This window comes from Pithys albifrons, chromosome 2 (genome assembly GCF_047495875.1).
Source record: "Pithys albifrons albifrons isolate INPA30051 chromosome 2, PitAlb_v1, whole genome shotgun sequence".
Taxonomy (NCBI): Eukaryota; Metazoa; Chordata; class Aves; order Passeriformes; family Thamnophilidae; genus Pithys; species Pithys albifrons.
Window position 1 is genome coordinate 80084235 of NC_092459.1, and position 27574 is coordinate 80111808.

The 27574-nt window shown below is 36.1% G+C and overlaps 1 protein-coding gene across 3 annotated transcripts in view; it reads right to left on the reverse strand.

Annotated features, from left to right (window-relative positions):
• The window catches only part of AKT3 (AKT serine/threonine kinase 3), a 151762-nt gene that overhangs the window by 118104 nt on the left and 6084 nt on the right, over window positions 1–27574 (reverse strand). For all 3 annotated transcript variants that reach the window (XM_071574985.1, XM_071574976.1, XM_071574994.1), the window contains exon 2: window positions 20602–20756. In XM_071574985.1, coding sequence (XP_071431086.1) covers window positions 20602–20647 — 46 coding nt within the window. In that variant the 5' untranslated portion in view covers window positions 20648–20756. The remainder of the gene's footprint in view (window positions 1–20601; window positions 20757–27574) is intronic.

Below are 27574 nucleotides of genomic sequence, written 5' to 3' on the forward strand. Positions count from 1 at the left end.
ATTTGATTTTGAAATGAGGCTATGAAAATTTAAAAATACATTATCAGCAAAGTTTGCAGCCCTGTTTCTTCAATCCCTGTTTCAGACTTCTCAGAGGAGTGACTTCAAAATTGACAAGTAGGTCTGAAAGCTGATTCACACTCCCAAAACATTTGACTTGTTTGGAAAAGCATGACTTAGCTGATTATGTAGTCCTTATTTTGTCTGGCACTATAAACAGAGCATCCAACTACATCCACAGGTAAGAATCAAACAGACAAAAACTTTTCAAGGCTACTTGCAGCAACTGAAAACAAATTTCTAAGCATTTAAGGGCTGTAAGGACAAAGAATGGAAAAGGAAATTACTACTTTACACAGAACAAACGAAATAAAAATCTCTGCTGGCTAGCTTTCTCAAATTCAAAAAAAGGAAATTAAAAAAAATCAAAAAAGGGAGAAATAATGATCAGCTGTTGGAAAAATAGCTTTAATGAGCACTTGTAGCACCACATTAAAACACCCAATTTGCTTAATAAGTAGGGAATGTGAGTCTAAAACTACAAAAGGAGTGTGAAATCCCATGTTACAACAAAAACTGTATCACAAGAGGACAGAGTACACTGAATTTAAGTAGAATTCTACATGGAAATGTACAATAACTTCCTAGGAAAAGCATACTAAGTTTTGTATCTTCAGTTTAGAACTACATGGCATTTGCCACCTCCAAAATTATTCAAGTCCTCAAAGGTTTGTGCTTACCAATGTATCCTGTGTGAAGTTCCAGATGATGGAGATCAGGCAAAGCTGGGGGCTGGGAGCAGGAGGAGCAAGACAGGAAATCAGAACAAACGTCTATCATAACCAGGCTATATCTTCCTAAGCACACATTTATTAAGCTACCTGTGATCAGCAAGTTAAACCTGACTGACCTGGCCTGGGGACTGGGATCCCAAACATTTCTGTAGATAGCCAAAGGCTGAAGCTGTGAACTTAACATCAAAAATTACTGCTTTATGGAAAAAACTGTTTCTTTAAAAAACAAAGTACCACAGGTCCACATTTAGGTTTCAACTGCTAAGCAAATTCCTGCTAATGTAGGTGTCTTGTTGGAGAAATGCTTACCCATTGCAGGAAATCCCCACCATTTAATAGGGCAGAACCTGGAGGAATCCTCCTTCACTGAGGGATTTGTTCTGGCTTATAAGAAGATTATCTTCTCTTCAGTGGCCTCAGGTGCTACAGTCGGTCTGTCGCTGACTGCTAAATGGAGCAAGGTGAACTACTGTGCTACAGCAAACAGCCACGTGGGAATGCTCTCCTAGGAATTACCTTGCTTGAGCTCTAGAATACGAGGTGTCTGGCAGAGATGTCAGTGAGAGGATGCAAGACTCCCCAAAAAAACCCAAGGAAGTGTATCTGCTGAATGTTCAGGACACACGCAGGAAACTTTTATCACACTACCATTTGGAAACATGGATGTACTGAGTGCTCTGTGCCTCTTTTAGAAGCAAGGGAAAGAGGAGGGAAGCACTTCAGAAATTTATTTTCTATATAGACACATTTACAAGCTGCTGATAGAAAAGGAACAGCCAGGGAGACCACAGCACCAGAAAAGTTCTCCTAGATCATCAACTCCACTCCCAAGCCTATCACAGCACGGAGCCCCTTTTTGGCAAACAAATGTGGAAATGGGGGAGGGAAAGGGAAGGGCAATGAGAAACAAGAAAAACAAAACAAAACAAACACACATACAACATCCCCACATAAAATAACCCTGAAGGATGCCATTTCCTCTTTAAAATTAGTACTATTAGTACTATCTGAAAGGAAACTTCTCAAACAGAAGCCAATGCACTGAAATACCATGCCACCTAAGCACAGACTCACTTGAAAAGAGATTTTACAATCCTCACACAGTAGTAAGGGTCACAAGTAAAGACCATCTAACCTTTTGCCAAAGCAAGATTTTCTGCAGTGATCACTGGTCAAAGATTTTGTAGATCATTGCTCAGGGTACCTTCATCACCTGTGACAATTCAGAATATGACTGTATTTATTTTCCTCGCCTGAAATCAGTAGGTTTTATATAAGCAAGTAGAAAATCATTTTATTTTCTCAGGGAGTAAAACATCAGAAAAATACATTATTTTGATTTAAAAAGGTTTTCTGTCTCTTCAGAAAAGGCTAACAATTACTAAAATATCCCAAATAGAAACAAATATTAGAAGACAGTCAAATACTATTTCCAACCATTTTTACAATATATTAAAGCAAGCAAACAAAAAAATTCTTAGCATAAAAAAGTCAGGGGCAAATTTAAATGTAATAGGATGTGTTAATAAAAGATAAGATTATAGTAACACTACCATGGTTAATGGAAATCAACAGACTAAAAAAAGTATTTGAGTATTAATTATCCAGCTTCCCAGAATAAACAAAATATTCTGGATCACTCCGATGTCAGCACTCATTAAAAGCCAATCTAACTAATCAGTCTCGGATATTTTTCTCCTTCTAACATTTTAAATGATTGAAGAAAGAATAATTCTCTACTTCTTATTTCTTTGAAATCTGTTTTTACTGATCAGTGAGCTGAATGTCACAGGCACACAGAAGAGATCATTTATTTGGGTATAAAAAAACCTATTTCTCAACAAAAAAATAAAACCACCACAGAACAGATTAGTACATCTCAATAAAACAACTTTGGAGTAACAATGTTTTTATAAAATCAGATACAGAATAATAATTTTTAAACAGTATTTTATTAATAGATAATAAAAACTAATAATACAGTTAAAAATCAGTCACATATGGAGATACCCAGATATCAAGAATTCGTTACAATAGTAGTGCAGATTTAGAAATTTGTCTTAGAAAATATCTGTGAAGAACAAGCAATGCCAAATTTCAAAAGAGGCAAGTAACATAAGGGATAAATATAATTATACTACATATTAACAAAGATTTTTGTATGCAAATCAAGGAAAAAAGAACTAAAATAAGAAATTATTCCTTTTATGAGGCAAAGATAAAAGCCCTGAAATATCAGCATTTACAAATTTGGAGCACTAACAAATCAGTAAGGGAGGAAGGGGGGGGACTAAACTGAGAACAAGATGACATAGTTTTTTTGTTTGTTTTTAAGAAAATATCAAGTTTGAAATACACTTAAAATAACTGGCTATACTTAGCCTAGAACAGAGAATATGGTAGGGAATAAAAGGAAGACAGAATATAATAATCTTAAAATATGCGAGTCTCATAAGGAGGACAGTGATTAATTGTGCTTCACATCTACAGATGGCAGTACAAAAACTGATCAGCAGGGAAATTTAGACTACATATTGTTAGAAAGTTGGCCCAAATAAAGTTTGTTAAGTTGCAGAACAACTTTGTGTCAAAAGGTCACTGGAGCTTTCAAGAACGTCCAAGACAAACATTGTGCATGGATTTATTTTGCTTTTGACTCAGCATCAAAATAGGGGACAGACAATTTTAACACTCAAAATCTCTTTCAACATTACATGTTTAAGCCCAATAAAAATATATCAACGCATAATCTCAGTTGGCAGCCTTGTTGGAAATACAGGCCAATATTTGTGAACTTATCTAGCTATTTTAGTAGTTAGTTTACAACACAAAGACAACTGTACTAGTTGTCCCAGCTTAGCGAGGTTAATGAGAAAGTGATACAGTCCTTCATTTTCTTACCAAGACTCATATCTGCAGTGCAACTCTCCATTTGTTCAATAAACAGTTTTTATACACCGGAAACACTTTTTCATCATCAGAAGTACAACAGTCATGGATTGCCATCAAACATAATAAATATCATAAAATTAAAGATTACCTAGGTTTTAAGCAAGTTTAGAGGGGAACTATTATTTTATTTTAAACAGTTTATGAGAGGAGAGAGTGACTATATTCAGCTGCACACCCAAAGGGTAAGTGGAAGGAAATGGGTAATTCCCAAAACAACATCTCAAACCAGCAATGAAAGGAATAAAGTTGAGTTAGGGACAAGGACAAAATAAAGCAGGCGTGCTGACCCTACAGAGCAGAAAGACAAAGACTGGAACATTCCAATTTTATTACAAAACTAATTTAGTAAAAAATCTGGCATAAACTCAGCAGAGTTGTACTGTGGGAACCCACATACTCTCATCCATGCAAACCAGAGAATCACTCACTCAAGACCATCAATCTAGCAAACCCTCTTAGTCAGAACTATTATCCTGTATGTCTAGTTTGATTTTGACTCTGCATCAAAACGGGGGGACGAAGTCTTCAGTCTTTGACAAAAAGCCACCAAGGATCTCCTTTCATTCTACTGGAGAGTCTCTACATGGAGGATTGCCACTCTTTCTTTAAAGATCAAGATTCAGTTAAATTAAGATTTTGTAGTATATTGTAACAAAACACTGCAAAGAAAATACACATAAATACACACAATTCAAATAAACAACCACTTCCTTAATAACTGGAATTCAAATTAAGATTTAAACAATGTTTTCTTTTTATTCCTACTTTGTTTAATGCAATCCAACTTAACGCTTAAAAACCCCCATTCTTCAAGATGTGTTTTTAATCCTCTGCCCCTGAAAAATAATATGTCAATATTTTTAATAACCATCCTATAATTGTTCTCTTCAAACAAACCTTGAACAAACAATACAAGGCTACTCCTGCCAACTCACTGACCACAGGTCAAAGAATGCAGTAATCCTGTATTTTTAGCTCTTGAAGATTTTTCATTGTTACATACTGTTCAGCAAAAATCTTGAGCTGTGAGCACAGGGCAGCTGCATTTCAAACCACTAGGTAACACGTAACTTGAAATAGCATATATTCACCTCTTGTATTTCCAGAGACATTATCTCTAAGCCTGCCTTCAACACTACTAAAGTTCTTTATTACAAAGTGAATACACAGAAATTGATGTTGCCAAGCATACAAAAGAGCAAAGAGTCACAGAAATGAAAGGAGAAGAGATATTCAGGGGTGTGCCAGATTTATTTTTTCATGTAACATAAACCAAAATCTGCTTTGAATTTGGCAGAATGGACAAACTGACAAAATGTGTTAGACAAAGTTTTATCCACAATCCTAACTGGACCTAATTACACAATAATCAGATGCAGAATCTGTTAAGTACAAAATCCTTACCATGCAGGCTCTGCAGGACAGACTACAGCTCGATGCCTTACCTCCAATGCATGGGAGGAGGGCATCTGAACTGAGCTCCACCAAATGTGTAAATGGGATAAAAATACTACCTGTAAATATTTTAGAAGAAAAGTAAAACCAAATTGTGTTTCCTAAACACTGCAACTGAATTGCATTTGCAAGCTTTTCTCTCCTTTAGAATGCATTAAAAATAATTACAACACTCACTATACTGTAAGTGGAAGAAAAAGAAAAGCTGCAGGTATCACTAACCTTTAAAGTGTTAGAGAGTTACTTATTTTGCCTAAACTTGTTATCCTGCTCAGTGGAATTAACAGTCTTAGTTCACTAGGTAAGAAGATGAATGAGTTGTTCAAACTTCTCACAGGATGCATTCATTTCCACGTGTTAGGTTGGGAGTCAGTGAGATGATCCAGTGAGGGGAGAAAAAACAAACAATCCAAATTTAAAAAAAGAAAAAAGGAAAATAATTTTTAAAAAGTCGTAATACATACACACACTTGCTTTGGAGTGTGTCCGTGTTGCTGAGTGAAGATTTACTTTTTCCCCCTAGAATATCATAAAGTGAAAAAAAGAACACAAATTCTATTAACCAATTCTAAGGCATTACTGAATGCTTACTTTGGACAAAGCTTGTTCAGATTATATTTTAATAAAATGTTTTGTATAACAGAAGATCAAGAGACAGATTGAGATAACATATTTGAAAGCCTGGATTTCAACTGTAAGTCTTTTATAAAATTTAAATTCTGCTGTTTTCAACAGAAATCTTTGTAACATTAGGCTCATACAAGGGCAACTTAAAAGACAGTATATTGCAGAGAGATGCTGAGTTCAGAAATTCCAGAACTCCTGCAAAATGAAAAAAAGTAGAAAAATATACAAACTAGTGCTCTCAGAGAAAAGGAAATCCATAGTACTGTCATTAATTGTAGGTTACGTGGATAAAATAGGTCTGAATTTTTATTCAAGTAATCCTGAATGCTCTATTATATATTAAGCTAAACAGTGGGGATGCATCTGAAGATTTATTTAATTACAATCTTTTTTCTCTTTCCATGGTCAAAGAAACTATACACAAATTCTAAAATAAATTAAAGTACATTACAATTAAGTACTGTACTTAATCTCTACTTTTTAACTCTGACTTAATCACTGCCTGCAAATTAGCAGAAAATGACTCTAAAACCTCCCGTTTACACACACGGAAAAAAACCCCATGAAAATCCAAAAATCCCTGTGCAGTTTTGTCTATGCTGAGTCACTCCTTGTGCATCCAGTGCGATGTCCCACAACTTTTTTACCTTAGGGGTTGTTCAATGGAGAGACTCTTTCAGTTGGTGCTTTTTGTGTGTTCCTCCAGCTGCCCAGTGGGGCATGCTTTCCATGACAGATGCTCTGGCTTCATTCTTAACATATGTTCCAGATGATAATTCCATCTTCTTTTCTGGATAACTTTAGAGCCAAGGGGTTTTTGAGCTGTCTAATGAATCTTGGCATCTGTTATAAATTCATTCCATTTAATACATAGTATTTTTCTAAGGCATTTGCTTTCAAAGGCATTTAGATATCTGTACCTCTGTTGGATTTCCAGCTTTCACATCCATATGTTGAGATGGAAAGCAATGTCTGAGTTGAAGTTTCACACCCTGGTCTTTAAAACATGGATTTTTATGACCGTTATCTTATTTAGTTGATAAATGAAACTGTTGCCTTGCCAATTTGTAACACTATAGCTCCTTACTGAAATCCCCAGATGACAGGCACCTTACTACCAAGATATATAAATTTATTCCTTTCTTGTATTGCCTTACTTTTCAGTGTATAATTTGAGCCAGGAGTTTCCAGGAATTATTGTCTATACTTCTTATAATTACATAACACCATTGCACACAAAGCAAACAAAAAACCCAAATAAAAAATAACAATTTTCGTTTAACTTCATTTTGTAATCACTGTAGGACAAGGATGTGTTGCAGCATTACAGAAGGTACTGCAATTACCATGGAATTCATCTCTGTTACAGAGACTTCACATGCTTTCTGAGGTAATTAAAAATTACCAGTCTCTCTAATGTGAGCTTTCAGTACTTTTTTTCTAAAGCCCTATTCTGACATTGAACTTTATTTTATTCTTCTTTGATGCTGTACCTAGTGATATAGTAACTTCATTTCCATACCAAAATTTCTCATTTTCACTGCCCATCTAACCCATCTTTTAAATGTCTCCATCCTCTGTTATCCTTCCCATTTTATCAATCACTCTCTACCTTCAACAGGCTCACCACCTGCTTAGAAACATGCAAAAATGGAGGGGGGGGGAGGTTTGCTGGTAAAAAGCACTTACCAGCAACTCTTTCACACAAGACAAGAGAACAACTGTGTCCAAGGGAAATGTGTAGCAAAACTTATGACAGACTTTTACACCAGGAATATCCAGTAAGAGTTACAATATGAACCAACAGGAAAATACCTTTAAAGCATTCCAATTCTTCCATTTCTATCATTTCAAACTAAGCATGGAATCACTAACCATGGTAGAAGCTGAGACCATCAATGCATATTTTTCTTTCAGAAAGAAAAGTGCTCTTCTGCGCGTCATGAGTATAAAAGACTATTTCCTTGGAGACTACTCTTACAACAGAAAAGTTCTCCTGATCTTTACTGCTCTCAGTACCTGCTCCATATCCCAGGCTCCACAGCAGCTCACACTATTCCACAGTATAAAAAAAGCATCAATGCATTTAAAACTGACAAAAAGATATCTCTTTTCGCATAATGAGGACTTGAGAAAGCTACCAACTTCCCATGTTTTGTTGAGTTCTATCTGATTTTAAGCCTCTATAGGCTTTATGTACACTAAAACCTTTTGTATTTCGGAAGGAGCATTTTTAAACACCATTCTCTTCCTATTTGGTGTGCTAAAGCTACAAATATACTGACATGAACAGTCTACCAACCACAAATGGGTTTTAGGGAATATAGTGCATTGCAAGAAAGGAAAGGTTATTAACACGCTAAAGTTATAATGCAGGACTGTATTTACAACAAAAATACAACTGCCTATTGTGAGGTGATTTACGAGTGACAAATTCACTGAATACGATGACCTGTGATTTTCTATCCAGCAAAACTCACTTTATTACAAAGATACTTTCCTTCCATAAGGAAAAGTCAGATACACTATGGACGACTACTTTTGCCCTCATTGCCTCTCAAAAAAAAGAGCTTTTTTCTTCCCATTTATTTTATCCAGCTCTAGAGTAGCAACTTGTTACTTTTTTACAGGAAAATTCATTAAAAGAAACAACACAAATTCACTTTTTATATGAATATATAAAATACACTTTTTTACATATGAATAAGTTAATTTATTGAAGTATGTTCCTCAAAACCAAACAAAATCCCTATTAATATTAGAATTTTTTAGAATGGGACCTTGTTTGAGTGGGTCAATTTTTTATTATCAAAGGCAAATAATAACCTATTTACAGCAGATTATTTTAATCCTCAACACCAATTCACTCAACATTCGTGTCACCATTAATGAATATACTGATACTGGGGAGGCTGGCACAAAAAATATATATCATTTAGACTGATACATGCATACATGTGAATGTACTACACAGATATTATATCCCATAAATCATATGCTATGAACATAACTGTTTCTCTAACTCTTCATAGACTAAATATCTGCAGCTATCTTAGATCTTCTCTACTTTGGAGAGAATGCAGGGGAACACAAGGTATTTGGCAGGATCCTTAAAAACAGCTGGGCTGGGTTGGGTTGGTTTGGGGGTTTGGGCTCTTTTTGTTTGTTTCATTTGGCATGTAATTCATCTATTTCATCTAATATCACCTAGTATCAGCATAGCTGGCCACGGAGCTACATATAACAGAATTCCTTTGGAGCAAGAATGGTTGGATCAAGTGAGGGAAAAATTCATCATCTCTACATAAGCCTTTTTGACCCCACATAAAATCCTATGTACATGGTGCAATTTAAATGTGTTAAGATCCTGTGACTGCAAATCACTCAAAGAGATCCCAAATACAAATGTTTACAACAAAACTTGATTTAAAATATCCATTCTATAAGTTGAAATCTTAAAGAGCTTGATCCTTCTCAAAACGTTTTGGTATATAAACAAGCAAACCCAGCACTAGGCTTGCAAGGAATGAAGTTCAGACAAAATCTACTTCATAGGAATTCTACCAAATGTAGCAAAAACTATGAGAAAACTCAGGAGGCTTACAAACTAACATTACCTGAAGTTCCACTGATTGTCCACCAAGACAGTATGTATATTCTGAACTCCGAGAACCATCAAGAATCATTTTAATCCTGAGTATACTTAGAAGCCAACAACTCACTAGGCCTCAGAAATACTCTTTTCAAACAGTTTTCAAACTCTGAACCCGAAAGGATTACAAAGCCTCTCGAACATTTGGATTAAGGAAACATATAATGCTTCAGACATTAGCCAAGTCCCTATTCTCTGAAAAAATTCTGTTTGTTTAAAAACTGTAAACACAGAGGAATAGGAACTAGCTAACCTGCTTGTGGCATTTTTTAACTCAATCACATTTAGGATTAGCACAGAGTAAATCAGTGGTCCTTTTCTAAACATGAACCTCAAAGAAAACCATCTTGAAACACAAACTAGTTGTGCCAGAGTCTGTTGGTAATGATAACTTAAGTTTTAGGTGCAGTTCTGTAGCCAATTTACTCTTGTAAAGTGGGGGCTGCCACTGGGAGAGACCCTGCCCCACCACGTGGCCACTCGCTCATTGCCATGTGTGCCAGCACTACTGTTTGTGCAGCTACACAGTGAGTCAGGTAAGGGAAATGATCCATCTGAAAGTTAGCTAGGAAAATAGAAATAGATTCATTTTCAGCCAGATAAATTTCCTGGCATGATTCACCATGTCACCATTACAAGCACAAGTGCTAACACAACCAAGCAAGAAGAGGACATGACACTTCCCCCATTTCAGCAACAGCTTCCACTCAACATAAGTTTCAAGTAAACATGGAACAGCATCTATCAGGGGCAAGTTCACAAGCTTCTAATTAAAATACAGTAGTTGCTGCTGTTTCTCAAGATAAGAATAAACTTGTTCAGAAAAGTTTCCAATGTATTAGTCAGCATACATAAACTGGCATATTATAAAAGCCAGCACAGTTCAAAACAAAGTGAGTGAATACTAGATTTAAAGTAAAGCAAACAATTGTGAAAGCACAACATTTTCTAAGTATTTTCATGTGTATAAAAGGTATACCACTACTCCATCTGCACAGTTTCATCAGGTCAGAAGTATGCAAGTATAGATAGAGATCTTGTCATGTTCCTATGGATTACTCCTTCCCAGTGATCCTTGTTCCAGGGTTTCCTCCAGTCTCCCTGGAAAACATGCAGCAAAGGAACTAACCTTGAGATTTTTCCATCTTCTTAACAACTACCCCCCTTTGTATGACCTAACTGGTTTTACCTCTTCCTCTGTATCATGTCAGGAGGATAAACAAAGCTCAAAAAATCTACTGCTTCTCCTTCAAGCTGAACTTCAACTATTAGATTGATTTTACTTCCTATATAAAAATTGTATTTTAATTACATAAAATTATATTTTAAAAAGCCTGAATATTGTAATGTAAGGCACTCGTAAGTTTCACAAGGATAAACAAACTCACATTCAGGAAGTCTCTGAGGTGAAGTAACAATACTATTTCCATTTTATCTGAGGGAAACTGTGACTTGGACAAATTCAAGTTTCCACAACACTGAGTGCCAAAACTGAGATACTGCTGGCCCAATTCTTTACCTAATTTACCATCTCACACGTCTTCATCATGAACACAATTTTCCACAAGTTTATCTCAACCAAAAGCACAGAGCACTTGTACCCAGTAGCACTCAAATCTCTCACTGGGGTGTGGTTTTCAGAACCTAGGCCTAGTTAGCAGCTATTTGTGAAGACTGTTCTGCTTTCAGCAACTTTCTTAACATGACAATGTTGATAGAAGCCCATCAGAAAGCTATACCCAGCAAATTTTATACTACAACTGCTCAAATGTGAATAACTGGGGATTACAGAGTTTGGAGTTTCTGTGTAAAAATGTTAACAACTTATGAAAGTGGGAACTTTCTAATTTTACATGGTTAACATGCTACCATATTGCAATTAAATATTTCTGGAAAGACTACCCTCAGAGTCAAGACAGCCATCAATTTGAAAGTGAACTTCTAAATCTATCTAGAAAAAGCGAATACATTTTCTGATCAGTGTTCTAGCATCTGAGACATTCATTTCCTATCTTCCCATCAGTTTTTAAGAAAGCACTTTGTAAGAAAGCAAACTATAAATTCAGAATTTACAGTAAACAAGATGTCGGTTGCAATGATCTGATTACCAAGAAATGTACTTAAATTTACATAAAGCAAGCTAGCAATGCCCTGATTTGCAAGGGAAGTAATTAGTAACAACGAAGACTAGCTGAGACATAGTAAGAGATGGTTCTGAAGAGGACTGGAAAAAATGAGACTGGAGGTACTCCTGAATTACAGAAAAGGAGTATACACAGGAAGGAAATTTCCCACTTATCAACTACTACATACTTTGGTTTACAGTGTGACCACGACTCAGACATTCCCACTGCCAAGAGGCTCACAAGTCCATAGGAACAGACATGACAGTGCATCCAAAGCAAAGATCTAGAAACAGGCACATAGTAGGAACACCAAAACCTAAGCACCTTAACAGACTTGGCTCTATCCCAAAGAGCCAGGAAACCCTCCCAGAGCAAGTCAAGGTGTGTGTGGCTGAAACTGAGTAACAACACTTTGCCTGGAAGTTAAGAAAGATCAAACTGCTCTCAAGAACTTGGAGGTCAAATAATCTCAGGCACTACCAACATCTTTTCTTATTTTGGTGCAAAACCCCACTCATTTTGTCAATTTGTACAGATGCTCATGAAGGGTCAATAGTTCCTCTAAGAAAACAAAAGGCAAACAAGACAGCATTCGAGTGGTTACAAAAACTTTTTCCCTTGTCTTCCACTGTCTATTCCCTCCCTAAATTATCACCAGCCTGATCTCTTTTCAAAGTTTATTTTTCAGTATCTCAATTTGCAGTTTGCCCTGAAACTCTGACTTCTCAGTCCAGTCCAAAACCTCCTTCAGGGCCTAGTTTCAAGTCACAGCTGTTGCCTCATTAATGTTTTTAAGGATTACAGCAAGGGTAGTATTAAAGAAATGGGTCCCATAGAGGCATAAGATGACTGACCAAGTTGAGGTGAGAAGAACAAGTACACAGATTGCCTCTGAAATAAAATAAATCACAAAGACTTGGGAGAATTGTTGGACTGAGATGTAGGAATATTAAGGGAAGATGATTTTTTGTGAGGTACCAAAAGTTTAGCATTGCAAGCCAATTATCCTTATAATAACAATGTTTTCAATGTGAAAGTGACAAACTCAAAACAATTTTAAGTTTAACCAACAGTTAAACAGTATGCCAAAGGTATTACATAGTCTGACTACTTAAGCTTCAAGTAAAAAGGAGAAGTTTTATTTAATAGAAAACATGTATTTGCAAAATGGTTCCTTAAATTCTTCCCCAACAGCATCTTTCGGACATTTGCTGGTGATGAACCCCTGCCAGTGAGGCAGTTAAATGCCACCCTGACACCCAATCCCGTCAGATCTTGGAGGCTCAGCAGGGTCAGCCCCCATTAGTACTTGGATGGGAGACCTCCTGGGAATAGGGGGGGCTGTAGGTTCTAGTCCTGAGGACTTCCCTGTCACTGTTCAAGCTCACTTGGCTGTGGCAGATGAACCTCAGGACTTAAACGGTGGGGCCAGTTCTGCGCACACTGTGCCTCACCTAAAATCCACTGCGCAGGCTGGAAGGGCACACCCACGTGGGGAGAGCCCTGCCCAAATCTGCGTTCCTGAAGTCTGGCCATACATACATACATATATACAGTACTGCCAAGCCAAAGGGACTGCAAACAGGAAAAGGGCAGTGAATTGTTAACATCTTGTTTCCCTAATCCCTGCAACAGAGAATTTGTAACCTTGCTTCTTTAGAAGTATAGCCTTCATGGGTAACAAACTGGTATGAGTAAAAAAACCGGTGTGAATGAAGAAAACCTTCAGAACATGACCAACCAGGCAGCAACCATTATATAGAAAATGGAACAGAAATAACAGAACATGTAAGGCCAGTGTGTCCAGAATACTCAAAAACACCCACTGCCTAGGTATTTATCCTGTGTAAGAAGCAACCTGTTTTTGTCAGGAATAGTAAATATACTGAGTAAAAACTCAGGATATGAGACAGCTTCAAGGCCAAAGGGATAAGCACCAGAAGCATGCCTTACAACCAACTGAAAGAAAAATAAAGATTCACCTTAGGTATTGAATTTGGTTAACTTCTTTTCAAAAATCTGAACATCAACAGCATCAAGGTCAAACATACTGATATTCCCATGAATGTTCCATGTTAACAATACCCTGTTAATACAGACATAGAAGAACATCTGCCTCTCTTTGAATATGTTACTGCATCCTCTATCTGACATATTAGCAGTAGGAACTAATACATTCAATCAAAGAACAGAATTTTAGCCACTGTCATCCACAATACAGCTGCATCTGGAAGAGCATCATTTTTACCAATGAAAATCACAAGTGTACAACCATTTAAAAACTGAAAAGCGTGTATTATAGCCACAATGAAACAAAACCAATTTAAAAAATTTAAAAATTGATCAACCATGCACAATTATCTAAACTGGCATTCAGAAAGGATAATGAAGAGAAAAATCCTGAGACTGTTTAAAATACTTTGTCCTTCAATTACTATAGAAAACTGCCTTTAACCATAGAAACTGGTAGTAATACAAGGTGGAGGGGTGCAAAAATTACACGCACTTGTTTGCTACCTAAAAAGTACCTGGAATAAAGCTATTTAGCAAAGAGACCACCCCACACTCATGCCAGTTACATCAAGTGACACCATTTTCATATGGTTCTGATCCTCCTTTAAGGACAAGTATGGTTACAAAGGTCACAATTGTTTGAAAAAGAAGATCTTGGTAGTCAAGTACAATGTGAATGGGACAGAGTAAAGTCCTAGAGGCCCTTCTCTCCCAGTAGGGTAGCTGTAGGAAAGTATTCTCGAAATACACAGATCTCTGCTCAGAGTGTACACGAAAGCAAAGAAAAAACCAAACAAAGCAACACCAAACAAACAAACAAACCCACAAACCAGTGTGTGAGGTTTCCCTGACTGCAAGCAACTTCACAGATTTACCTAAATCCATTTCTGCACAGAGCGCATGGTAGAGAAATCTTTTAGCTTTGGGGGGAATTAAAAAAAAAAAAAAAACAAAAAACAAAAAACCAAAACCAAACCAAGAAACCTAGCTTGCATATATTATGGATATGAAAAGCTTCCACTGTTGTTTTTTTCCCCTTTTGTTCACATGGAACTGTCTCTTTTACATTCACATATTTTATTGGAACTATACAGCAATTCACATTTTCTATTAATTACACAGAATTAGAGCAGAATGACTACAATATGAAAGGCTTATTTAGTTTCAAGTGGTTCATCAATCAAGACTTTACCTTAAACTACTATCCACTAAGACAATCAGAAAAAAATTGTTTAAATTTCTTCTACTTTGTGTAGCAGATGTTCAACAGAGTCTATTTAAATTTGTCATTGTTAGAGGTGTGTTAAACTGCTCAAATAATTCAGACAATCTGCAAACAAGATTTCTGACAGGTTGTGAATAACACTCAATTAATACCATAACTTCTGAGATTAATTTTTCAATCAAGGCATTCATGCTCCCATCAAAAAAACCAACCAAACAAAAACCAACCACCCCACACCACATGAACTCAATCTCCAGTGTGTATTTCGAAAATTAACATCTGTTTGGCTTTGGTTCAGCTGTAAAACTCAATGTCCATTAAATTAAGTAATACAGTTCTTTTTCTGGTTTTGAGCTGAAGGGAGGAGGGGAGAAGACATGTTACCCTAAGATTATAAATAATTTATACTTTAAACAACAACAGTATTCCTATTTGGAACAATGTATTTATTCCACTACACTACTTATTCTTCTTGATAGTAACAACAACAGTAAATATTTTCCACACGGTTATTTCTCAAAATCCCATGATACCTGCATCATGTCCTGAATTGCATAAATGAAAACAGATCTGTAGTAGAGTGAATCTTATCACAGTAAATCAAACACATCTTATTCTACAAACTGTATGGGTTTAGAAATCTTAACACTGCTTCAATTTTAGATACTAAGAAGTTATAAAAAGCTGCATTTAAAAAAGAAAAACAAAAACACTGAGTGAAAAATATATTACAGTATTTCAGTGATCCGTTATTTACAGGACAATCTCATTACAGGAAAGCTTCATGACATCTGGTTTTTTACCACTATCTCATTACATCAAAGTTCTAAGTTATTACAGTTAAGCCTCAGTAATTTTGTACTTCAGTTCCCTCTATAAAATTGGAATACTAGTGTTTGTACTTGAGGAGACTGTTGAGAGATAAAATGAGGACACTAAAAATTGTAAGATGTCAGATACATTATCTATTCAATAAAATTTGAGCAAAAATATATCATGTAACCCATGCAAAGATTGCTATGACAAACAGCATTACCTAATGTAACACATTGGAATGCAGAAGTCTAAGCAGAGGTATGGTAATTAACGTATGACAACTCAAGCACTAACTTAAACAGACAACGTTTTGCTTTCTCTTAAATAATGGTTCAGCCACCTTGTTACGCCATACACACTAGGTATATCCTCCCCAAAACCAAAACCTCACTCTTTCAATTAAAGAAAAAGTTAGCTGACACATTAAATTTTAAGCTGGGTCCTTTACAAAGTTAGCATTTGTGTCAGTTTTTCCTTTGTCCCAAATGATCTTTCAATAACATAGTAACAAAGACTCTTAAACCTCTTCATATGTTTAAATTAATTGAAATCTTGTGCACAGGTTATATATAAAGAAATTAGGTTGCAATTAAGCATAGTTATTAATGATTCTTAACTATAATTGTTGTGACTATTATAGGCCACAGACAAGGTCAACTCCACAACTCAGGAAACTGGCTTTTCAGAGAAAAATCCTAGCTGAATTACATGCATAAAACTCATTTTGTAATGATATAGCTCTAATCATACTAAGCATGTTCATCCATGTAAAAAAACCAGCTGTTTCCAAAATGGCAAATTAAAACATATCCCCCCTTCCATAAAACATCAAATTTAGTTTAGTAAATACAGTAAAAGCAAGTTAAGTAAAATTAAAAATACTCTTAGAATAATATCAAAAAATCCACTCTGCAAGACATCATGCTTATAAGCAAATCCAGAACATAAAAGTTATTTCAGCAATTACTGCAGAGTGCTTACACTAACTGGATAAATGTCAAATTTTTTTTTAATTTCTGCATATCATCAGCAAGGTTCAGGTCACTGTATTTAGGATTTTTAGTCAAAATCAGCTCCCTTTCATCTGTATGCATCACCTAAAACGTAAACTCAAAGGAAGACAACACATCTCTCTCCTAATCTGGTTACAGGAATGACAGGAGAACACAAAGAAAGAACAATTATTAACCTCACTGAGCCAGTGAATTGCAAGAATATCTTTGCTGCAGCGCATGGATAATGGCCATGAGAAGCTTGGTTCTTACCACTAGATCTAAGACACTAAGTTACGATCATAACACTATCCATACAAAATACTCTTCCACTCCTCTCTTGCCTGAGCAGAGACTCTGCTCTAAGGAGACTGCTCTGATGGCTCTCCTCTTGTACAAGTTCTAATGTCGTACATCTTAATTAGTACTTTAGTTCAGATAAGGAGAGCACTTCTGCAACAAATCTTCCCATCACCATAGCCAATGTACTTTCAGCTGCTGCATGAAGCAGTCCCAGAGTACACAGACCTAGTTCCTTTCAGATGAAACTAAAAGCCTCATGGTGTACTTCAGGAGCACTACCACTATCAAAGGGGCACAGGAGCAGACAGGAACCAGTCCACAGTAACAGTCACTTTGCTTTGCAAATGCACTGTGTGTTGATAGGTATCAAATCCTTATTACCAACTATTTCATTCTCTGAATCTGTTCTCATTGGGCTTGATAACTTGCTCAACAAGGTCCAGCCACTGTGCTTCAGGGTCTCCCTTCACCAGTGAGATGGCACCTGACTGTGCCTGTTCACCAAGCTTCTCAGGCATTGCTTCCTCTTGGGTTTTGTGCCTTCTATTGTCCAAAGTTCTCATCTCCAGCCTGTCATCTCTGCTCGTTTGACCTTTCACATATAACAGTTTACTCTTTATCAGTATCATATAGTCTCACACACTGAAACATCTTCTCCTAAAGACTACTCAAAGCACAAGTACAATCAGTCTCAATTAAAGAAACTTAACTCAGGGATTTTCTTAACTTCCAGTAAAACACTAGTACTTTAATGGGTTGCTCATGTAAGCACACACAGAAAAACAGGGCTTTGAAGCCAACTGTGTAGCATCATACCTGATTCTTCAGTGCTCAACGGTAGAGTTAAAAGCTTACAAACATATAGCCCTCTATGACTGGCATGGATACAGCACTAAGGATAATAAAACAAACATTCTCTCAGTGCATTTCACAGCCATTAAGAACTGTGCCCTAACAATACACTGTCTTCCCTGGCCTCTCTCTAGCAGAATCTCAATTCAGAGAGAGATCCCCAGCTCAGCTTTTAGTTCTCCCCTCTCATTCCTACATTCATTTCACTTAACTTGCCTTTGTAATGACCTGTCTCATTAGACAGCTCCTCCAAACTATTCTTCATCCCAATACTTGCAAGTCACCCTAATACTCCTTGACTGCACTGTCAATCACAAAGAGATTGGTTTTGCTTTTTTCTTTTCCTTGTATCACAAACCATTCTGACTGAATGGGACAATTTTAAAAGGTCCAAGGCTATATATCCACATGACCAAGTAATGTGGCATGATACAAACATATCAATCAACTGAAGCAGCTGGTGCCCAGGCCCCTACGTTCCCAGCAGGTAGGGTTTACAAGTCTTATTTCAAGGCAAGTTCAGTCTGGAGTCACAGACTGAATGTTACACCATGCACGTGATTCATGGCTGTCCAAAGGACAGCTCGCTGAGGCTGGAGTTCACTTGGTGTCTGCCTGGAGAAAAGATACCATGCTCACCTTCCTTCAGATGGAAAATGATTTGTACCTACCAAAACCACCCTGTAAACTGAGCCAATGAGTATCAAGTGCTGACGATAAGAGAATAGACTTGGAAACTGTAATAGCATGTTAGCCTGTGAAAGCAAGGCAGCTTTACCCAATTCCATCATGCTTCCCAGTACAGAGAGAAAATATTTAGCTGCCAAAACAGGAAGTGTTTACTGAGCATATTCCAATTTTAAGAATTTAGATTAAGGTTAGATACTTTTTCTTGGTGATATTTAAAAAAATACACCTAACAACTTTGATTCTGCTGCTCTAGAGTAAGGTCAGAGTAAAAGCTGTAACTACATGAAATGCATAATCATTGAATTCAATTATTACAAATTCTTGACATTGTAAAACACAGTGCACTTTTCCTTTTGTTTTCAGAAACAATCAAAACAAACACTCTAATACATGAACAATTAGAACAAGGCAGACACAGAAAATTAAGGACATATTAGATCTAATTTTAAAAGAATCCCAGTAAAAACCTACAGTTACCTATAGCAAGAAATTTTAAAAAACCCCAACCACAAATTCACTCATAGTTATTTAAGATAAGGAAAAATGCATGTCATTAAATGTCTAATTAGAAAACAATTGCTAGCAAAACTAACATCAAAATGACAACTCAGTGGGCTTTTCTTCAATTAATAGACAGTAAAACAGCATGAGAAGAAAAACCTTTATTTCACATTTCAGAATTTCAAATATTAAGACATTGAGTTTCATTGTACATTGTCCTATTCTGGCCTTCGTCATTAATATATGCATATCCAGTGCTCACAGAGTTGATACCAGGATGTAGTAAGAATGAGCAATATTACATGAAGGAATGGATGTCATGTAAAAGAAAATTATCTGGAGCAACCTAATCATTTGAAATAAATCTATACAAAATAACAAAAAAGGAAATCAGATCCCCAAACTGAGTAAACAATAAGAAGATGAGAAGGAAAAATAATTAAAAATTTTAGATAGTCCCTGTCATGTAAAATTTTATTTATTTTACATATATATATATATATATATATATATATATATATATATGTATGTACTCCAAAATAGGATGTAGGCCTTAAGCTTCACATAGTTTAGATCATTTTCATCTACAATACCCATAATGCATTCTGAATTATAATTTATGCAGGAATAATAAAAGAGTAATAAACTTTTCCTCTAATTCTCTTGGATTCCTTGACATTTAATGTCAATCTGCAATAACAAAGCTAGTAACAATTTTTGTCTTCACACACTGCTATTGAAACAAAGCATTTCTTCGTAAATTAAAGGGCAATTTTATATCCTTTATTACAGTCTAAATCTTTCTGGGCTAGAATCACAGAAACTCATGGCATAAATTACCCTAAAATCCAGATCAACTTCTCTCTACGAGAGAGATTATGCTTTTTGAAAATAGTCATGTGTGCAACCACAACCTAAAGCAGAACAGCATTAAGCATGGCATACAACTGCCATGTATTTCTAGAGGTTTCCCATTCAAAACTCAACATACAGCAACCTTCTCAAATTTTTAAATCAAATCGTGCCACATTACAAAGTGACATCTCAAGAACTCACAGGGATTCAAAAGTAACAGAAAACCATACTTTTGATTGGCTTATAATTAGAAACATATTCTTTAATCATATGGCTTCCAGGTCTGCAAAATGATTAGGTGTATGCTGACCTTCATGCAAGTTTTAGTGGGACTACATGCATTTTTAACACAAGCTGAAGCACACTGAATGATTTTGGCACGTAGGAAGTTTCACACAAAGTATCACATCTGCAGCAGCTTCCAGGCAAGTTTCTACTGTGTACCTTTATTACTACCTCTTCCAGCTGCCACAACAGTCTGCTTAGTCTGATACACAGGCAACAGCAACTGCAACTACAGCGTTAAGTGGGAATTACCAAGTCCAACCTCGTCTTGATCGTCAGTTACCCTACAACCAGAGGCAGTGCTGAGGGTTAAGTATTAACAACACCAAGACCCCAATGGTCACTAATTCCATATGGTCAGATCAGCTTGCAGCAGACCTGAAGGTAAATCAATCACATGTAATACCATTGCACGCAGTGTATGGTACATCAGAAGAACCTTCCATCAAAAGGTAGAACTTACCCCTCTTCTGTACCCAGCCTTCCTTCACAATGGTAACATCGCTCATGATGACTCCACTCTGAACCCCCAACTCACAAGAGTATTTCTTTGAGTTATCAGCTTGTCTGTTTGGCTTCTCTTCCGCAGCTCTTCACAATTTCTACTGATGAGTCAGCCTGAAAGAAAATATTAGAGAAAGCATTTAAGTCTTTTCTGTTTTTCTCACTTGACAGCCAACAAAAAAGTCTTTGTTGATATATTTCACTAACTCAGCTCATATTAAAAATCTGCCTTTTTTTTAATTAACCATATAACAGAACCACTTTTGTAGTCTTACAGCACATTTTCCATGAACACTGCAATACTAGAAAGCAGCAGAATGTGTTAAATTTTAAGTCATACGACACTTCTATAAAACATGCACAACAGAATTTTTCCTACTAATGCACAGGATGCTCCTAAATTAAAGGCTGCTGGTACTGATTCACAGGTTCAGCTCTGAACACACAGGAGCTTTATCCATTCCCACATTTGTCAGCATCTATGCAATGGACAAGTGGTTCCTCTGCTATGGCTACACTGATCATATCAAGAGTGCAAGAAAATGGAAGGAAAGGTTCTGTAAAGAAGCTTAAAACCAAAGCTTGAAGTATTGTGGATACAGTTATCCTCACAATTGTTAAAAATGTAGTAACCAGTTTGCCAACCACACAATTAGATTTTTCAATGCTTTAATTAAAAAAAGGCAGCTAAATGCTACAGAATTACACCATTCTTCCTATTTCCACTATAACTTCATTATAGACAATACAAATCCTTAACTTACCAGAGCTTTTAAAACAATCAGCATAATCTTTAAGTACATAAATAAAAAACAAAAAAAAAAAGCCAATGTTTAGTTTATGAAAAGAAGGAGCACACATTCTCTCAAAGCTTTAAGCCAGGCAGTGACAAGAGTGCTCTTTCCCCTACAAATCTCAGCTTGCAGGGCACAGAAGAGGAAGTTAGACCTGGAACAGGACATACCACTCTTAGAAGCCACAACCCTCTCTTTTGACCACCTCCACTCCCAGAGAACCTAACAGCTGTGAAGCAGAGATAAATAGCACTAAAATCAGGTAGGAAGAGAAGCCAGAGGGCAGGAGAAGTTTCCTTTTGGCAGCAAATCGCCTTTCCCCTCCATTCTTCAAAATAAAAAGCATTCAAATTATGCTCATTCAGAAAAGGGTAGGAAAACAAGAAATAGGATTTTTCTGAGGGTGGAGGAACACCCTTCTACAGTTGTATACACAGAGCATACATATACACAAAGCTAGCACAGAACAGGAACCTACACACAAGGTTAGTATTATCAAATGCAGCCCATATATATCCATTTAGTAGACTGACCAACAAATGTAAACATGATAGAAACAAATATGACTGTGCTAGAAGCAATCTCTGCAACAAATGAATGAAGAACTTGGAAAACTGTTTTAATGCAATCAAGTACAAGCTAAAAATGGAACCATTATCGACATGCAGGTTATCTCTTATTTATCATTTGAAGAATGTGTATTGGCACCCCACAGCAGCTAGATGGAAGGCTACTTCTGTATGGATGCAGTAGTATGCACAATAAAACATGGTTATTTTTTTCAAGTGGTATGCAACAAAAAACACAGTACATTGTGCTTTTACAGAAACAGTAAAGTGTGTCCATTTCAGTCCTGCTTTCACTTAACTACTTTTTTTCAAAACCACTCAGCTGCATAAAAGTAAAAACTCAAAGTTTAAGTAGCATTGACTACAGTGTCTCTGAGATATCCCCACGGCACTGGCAGGTATGACAGTAACCTGTGCAGGTGACACACAACCTTTTGCATTGGCATCATACCCTGTTGTGTCTAGAAGGACACCACACATCTGTGCCCTTGCAACTACACCCTGCCTTAAGACTTAAATACTGTTTAAGCTTTCATAAGAGTGAAAATGTTATATACAAGTTTTTGGAAGGGCATTAAACTGCTTTACTGATGATCTGATTAACTTAACCTGTTTAAACATCATATTATACACAAGCCAGTATGGCAGAGATAACCAGAGCATGCATTTCCACATCCTTCACCTTGCTAGTGTGAGAGTTAGTTTCTGGTTCATACATTATCAAAACTTTTGTTTGCATGCTTCAAATGAGATAAGAAGTCTATCAGCTGTGCATGAAAAGAGATCTGCCAGATTAAGACATGAGCCTGAAAGCAGGCTGCCGTTTTGCTGTTCTGGATCACTGCAGCACAGAATCAGCTCTTATTACAAATACATAAATCTCTACAAAGCCCAGAGGTGGGTGTCAAACAACTGTGACCTAAGAGCAGCTGTTCTGTGAAGGAAGTGTAGGCACATCAGTTTCCAAATACCTGGCTTAAGTTCAGTTTTCCACAAGACTTTCATTGCACTCTTTAAGAAGCAATCACATTTTTTTTCCATCTCTATAGACACAAGAATCAATGTAACACTCAGTATTTAGCTTGGACTGGCATATGCTGCAATGTATGTTACCCTTTTGGCAAATTTAATATACTTTCCAGTTTTGGTGTGTGCTTGTGAAAAGTGAAATAATTTATTGTTATTGGTAAAGACATAGCAATAAGAAATTAACTTCTGTACTAAGTAGCAATAATTTTGTCTGCCCATATACTGGTCATTCACATTCACACACTGATCAATCAGTCCATGATTTCAGCAGATACACAGTTTTAATGAAATAATTTATGTTTGAAGCTGTCTGTTTACCCAATGATTACAGTTAAATTAGTGTTACACAATGAAAATTTGATCTATGACATGATTTTCATGTCAGACAGTGTCCCAACAACCTCAAGTGTATGTCTGTAGGCTTGCACACCAGCCATCACATGTATGTACCATTTTACCAAATTTTGAACAAAATCTCCCAAAATACAAAAATCACATAAATGTGGTGATAAATTTAACTGCATTATTTCTGATTTAGTTTCACAATATTACCAGAAACAGCTTTAGAATTATCAACAGTTGTATTGATTGCTTCATTAATGGGTAATTAAAAGTCAAGCTGAATTACACAGGAAGCTGAAGGAGATAAATCAAAGCATTAAAGGACTAATGAAAATAAAGGTTATATGTTCACACTACATTTTCAAGAAGCCATTTGTAAGCATCTATAATATTAACCCTTATTAAATTCCTTTGATGCTTTCTAAAAGCTGTACACCTTTATTCTGAAAGTCACCCAGCAAAGCTCCAGAAGAGCAGAATTCTGAGAACTACTTTTTATCATAACAAAAACTGACCTTAATGAAAAACACTCACACAGAAAACTTCTACCCTGAATATGTAATAAAGAATTGTGTATAGATGTAAAGGAGTTGTCTGAAAAACATGCAATATGAATTCTCACATGAAAATAGCATTTCATCTATAGCTCAGCTGTAGCAAGAAAAGCTACAGAAATGTTTTTTTCTGCACATCTGGCATAGAACTTAAATACTTACTAGCAATCAACTCTGCTTTCCCAATGCACATTGCATTCAGCAGCTGGTATGTAGTAATTTTTAGTGTTTACCTTGCTGCTGTATAGCATGAACCCACAGAAATAGTGGAAAAATGTGTAAGAACTGAAGTTGAAGATACTTTGCATTACAGATGCTTCCAACAGGGAAGAACTTGGCTTGTTTTTATATATGTCCAAGCAGCTAAAGAACAGGTTGGATTGCTTTTTTTCATCCCTCACATTATCAGACCGAACTTGGAAGACACTTTTTCCCACAGTACTTTTCCCCACAGTATGTTGTGTGTATTCTGCAGACAGTATCAGACAGCCATGTATATGCGTAATACATACAAGAACCTACTGTCTGCCTTGATGCAGGTGTAAAAATCTACTCCAGTACAGTCAGCAATGTGAAGAATTTAGGGACACAGTTTAGTGGTGGACTTGAGAGTGTTAGGTTAATGGTTGGACTCAATGATCTTACAGGTCTTTTCCAACCTGAGAGAGTCTATGAATCCATGCAAACACCTGCTGGTTTGGTTTGTTGTTTTGGGGCTTTATCTCATAAAAATTCTAAAATTCTTCCTTTCTGCTTTGGGAAGTTAGTAAGGCACTTCTATAGTGTTAGATAAAACACTTCAGCACACTTCCAAAGAGTCAGTATTTTAAGTTTTTAGTTGTAGAGGTTGCAAAGGCAACTTTCTGACCAAAGATTAAGCAGAAACTATTAATGCAACAGAGTTCCAGATTCCTCAGCTGAGGCTCACAGTTCTCCCAAGGTTTGGTAAAAACTAGCCAACACCACCTCAGTTTTCATCCCAAACTTTAAGAATGGGAACAATATGGAGAAGAACCAGCTCACTTCATGATGTTACCATATGGGAACTATAAGATCATCAATTAAAATGAGCAATGAACCATTCAGAAAGAAGGCTTTTCCTCAACTTCCACTTTTAAGTTATGGGAGGCTCTCATGCCCATCACAGAAGTCAGGTACCTACACAGACATGGTAGATGGTTAGAAGGAAAGAAACTCCTTCCAAGCAAAAGAACCAAAAACTGTGGTTCAGGTCTACATTCAACAACCACCATATGCAAGTGAATTGTCACTGAGTTTCGTAAGAACAGACAACATTTCCTTGGAATCTGGGCATCTTCCCATTTCTCCCATGACAAGAGACAGCTGAGTAAAAAAGACAGCACCTATAAATTCAGTGTAAATTGTATGATTCAGGTCTCTGTTGTAAGAACTTTAATAAACACAGGCTTCTACTTTCAACAATTTTGGAGCTGAGAAAAAACAGATACTCTCACATTTACAAACTCAAGTTACCAGAGAGAATACCAACAGGATCAGTTTCACTGCTTCCAGAGATGATCCTCGTAACTTCTTGTACCTCTATCAACAAAGTGAATCATCCAATCTTGTTCTCTTAATATACAAGAAAACTACAATTTTTCCTTTTCACAAGTAATCATTTGTTTAGTAAAATGCTCAGGGAAAAAACAGCAAGTGAATCCTTCTCATTCACTGTGCCTGACTCACTGAGATTCTTTGGCCCCCCATTTAAGTAGAGCCAAATCTTATCACCTCTATCTCCTTACTTCCCAGAAAGGTAACTGAAAAATTGCATGCATGCACACACAAAACACACATCCACAAAAAACGCAGTTCTCAGTCATCCTCTAGTGGCTTTCATCACACACGCATTTGCTTCCTTGCTTTAGGGGCTTTTTTTTGTTGCAGATTAAGCTTATAAGAGGTGTTCTCAAATCCAAGTTTGAATCCCCCAAAACAACCGAACAGGCTATAAATGTTTCCAGTGCTTGTTGCAATCACAGAGCAAGAAATTCAAAAAGACAAGGCTCTAAACTAAGAGCAGAGTTGTCTTTAGGAATGGAAGCTGAGATCCAGGTTTTATTTAAATGAAAACTCATGCATATCCTCTTCCCCTAGCAAAGCTGTTATCTAAAGGTCTGGTCAAGTAATTAGAGGATATATTGCACATCATCAAAAATTACACAAAAGGCTATGTTGCAGAATAGAGATTGCTATAAAACATGTTAAATAAAATTAGACTATATTGCTAATGGAAGAATCACATTCAGGTAAGTGCTTTATCTACAAAGTACATAGTATTTACACAGTCTTTTACAAGTACCTATCCTGGAATTCTGGTTCTACTCACTGATTTAAATACTATCAGTGCTTAGACTGAGAAAAACGAACCTCTACATAGATGGTATTTGTCCAGCTTACTAGTCAATGAAAAATAAAATGTTTTTCAAAATAAGTTAAAAATCCCCCACAATACCAAAACAACATAAAACCAAAGATGAACTAATTTGACAAGACAAAGAAATAAAAACTAGGATAATCAAAAGAAAATAAATTCGAAATTTATAAAATGGTAATCCTCATGTACATACAATTATAATGCTTAAAAATGCCTTAAATACTTTCTAAGCAGATGTATTCATAGTTCACAGATTTTAAAACAAATATAGAAGTTTCAAAAATATCTCCATGATAGGCATTGCAAATACTTTTTAAGCTATATTTCATACTAAAAGCCTCAGTATCATTAATAATATTGTTATCAAAAACTTACTCCTAACAACTTTATTTCATAAGTTTTAATTTGGAATAATGAGGGGGATAATAGGAAAATGCCACTGTCTGCACCTTGTGGTTAGGAAAAACAACATAGTTTAGAAAAGATAAATAGCTCTTTTTAAAGCATGTTTATGTGTAGGCTCAATATTTTCGTGTTCTATTTTCACTTTCAGTATGTCAAAAAGCCACACATAACTAATATATGCTCAGATAAGCCTAGTTAGAGACTACGGGCACACTGAAATATTAATATACAAGTTAGATGTTTTATTTAGATTCTAAAGCTGAATAAGTTTATCAGGAAAGAACCCATCATTCTGCATTTCGTTACATATTATAATGACAAAGCAAGTTATTTTAAGGGACAAAGATATAATTAAAGTAAGGTGAACAAAGCCACCCTTGCCTTTGTTTACCAAGGTATAAAGGAAGTTTCTAAACTTAACTAAATTGTTTCTTTAGAATCCCACGTGAAACATTAACAACCCATTGTTTTGCCTTGTGTTTATTGACAAAAATGCTTTAAATCCTTTTTGTCCCCTCCAATCACAGAAAACAATAGCTGAAAAGCAGACAGAAGCACTGATAAAACTTATTAAAGTATATATCTGACATTTAACCAAAGAATACACTTCAAGTAGAAAAGGAGAAGGAAGGGCTAAAACTATGCATCAAACAAGTTACTAAGACAATGAGCTTAGGAGAGTTTTGAGACTTGGAGGAAGTTAAATCAAATATTAGCTGAGCTAAGTATCACAACTATGACAATGTTACTCCACACAACCCTTCAAAATATGTGTAACAAGTTTAACTTGCCAAGGAATAGGAATACTAAATCTTGTCTTTTTGAGGCAAAGTTCCTTTAC